At 37.7% G+C, this 1,297-nt stretch overlaps 1 protein-coding gene across 1 annotated transcript in view; it reads right to left on the bottom strand.

The window, feature by feature from the left end:
* Positions 1-1,297, bottom strand: part of slc25a1b (slc25a1 solute carrier family 25 member 1b) — a 26,848-nt gene that overhangs the window by 18,646 nt on the left and 6,905 nt on the right. Inside the window, exon 2 of the mRNA XM_014022508.1 lies at positions 278-385. Coding sequence (XP_013877962.1) covers positions 278-385 — 108 coding nt within the window. The remainder of the gene's footprint in view (positions 1-277; positions 386-1,297) is intronic.

Raw genomic sequence — 1,297 nt, 5'->3', positions numbered from 1 at the left:
AACATAATCTCAGTTAATATGGTTTGAGTATTATTGCATCACAACAGAAACATTTAGTGTTCAGTTATCAACGAGTGCAGACAGTTAAACTGAGCACACACTGAAGACATGAACAACAGAAAAACCTGGTCACATAACTGTGGGTGCGTCAGACCCCGTCCCCCACGGTGCGTCCCCACCAACTTTCAGCACAAAGTTACGCCCTTGGTATGAATACTGTTTTCTGAGCACAGACAACAGTAGTGAATATGTTTAGAAGAATAGAATAGAAGCTCACCAATTCCTCTGTATTTGGGAGGATTTGCCTTCTCATCCAGCTGCAGCTGTGTCTTTACATACTCTGTGGGGAAGGTGATGCAGATCTCTATACCTCCTGCAATCCCACCTGATTGAAAAAAAGATGGTTTAATTCATCCATAAAAGACAAAAAGCCAAGACGATTTAGTTTCACAGAAAAACCTTGTAAAATTCTGTATTTGACACACTGTATAACCCCTTTTCACAAAGCAGTCACCTACAAATAATCTATCCTTATTAGAGATATCCCATTAAAGATGTTCTGGCCCACAGTCCTGATTGAAGTCAATCATAATGGAACTGTTCCTTAAATTGTATTTAAGGACTAGAATAATGAACTTGTCATTTGATGGTAATGGGAATTTTGTATAAATTGTATTATTATATATTTATTTTTATCTATATTATTGTTGTTTTCATTTACAAAAATAATTATACAGGAATTAATGAACAGTATCCCACTGAGCTGCAACTGTTGGAGGATCTGGTTTTTATGGTTTGTTTGTTCTGTTTATTATCTTTCTGTACTTAGTGTAGTGTGTAATTGCTCCATGTATCAGTTTAGTTTCTCCTGGTTGCCTTTCCCCAGCTGCTACCACCTGATCCTTGTCTCTCCACAGGTTTGTCTAATTTCTCTTCCATAGTTTCACCCTTTAAATTCTGTCTTATCTCCTCCTGGTCAGTTCATTGTACTTGCAAGCAAGTCTCGTTTTGTTTTTCGTTGTGCTCCTTGTCTTTCAGTTATTCTTTTAAGTGCTTTTTTTTTGCTGCCCTGCCAGCCAGGGTAGGTTTTAGGGTCGGGGCCATATGGGCATTGGCCCCAGCTGAAGTCTGACTGGCCCCCTGAAGTGCTGTCACTCATCTGTCCTTTGATGGTGGGTGTAGTTCTAAGTTCAAACACTCGTGGCATTAATGAGTCAAGTATTTATTTATGCTTAAGAATTTATTTATTATATATTTAAAAATTGTATTTTTACCTTTTTAATTCATTATTCCAGGA

This window comes from Austrofundulus limnaeus, unplaced genomic scaffold, assembly GCF_001266775.1.
Source record: "Austrofundulus limnaeus strain Quisiro unplaced genomic scaffold, Austrofundulus_limnaeus-1.0 Scaffold332, whole genome shotgun sequence".
Taxonomy (NCBI): Eukaryota; Metazoa; Chordata; class Actinopteri; order Cyprinodontiformes; family Rivulidae; genus Austrofundulus; species Austrofundulus limnaeus.
Note: the sequence above shows the minus strand (reverse complement) of the source record. Positions and strands in the feature narration are given on the sequence as shown.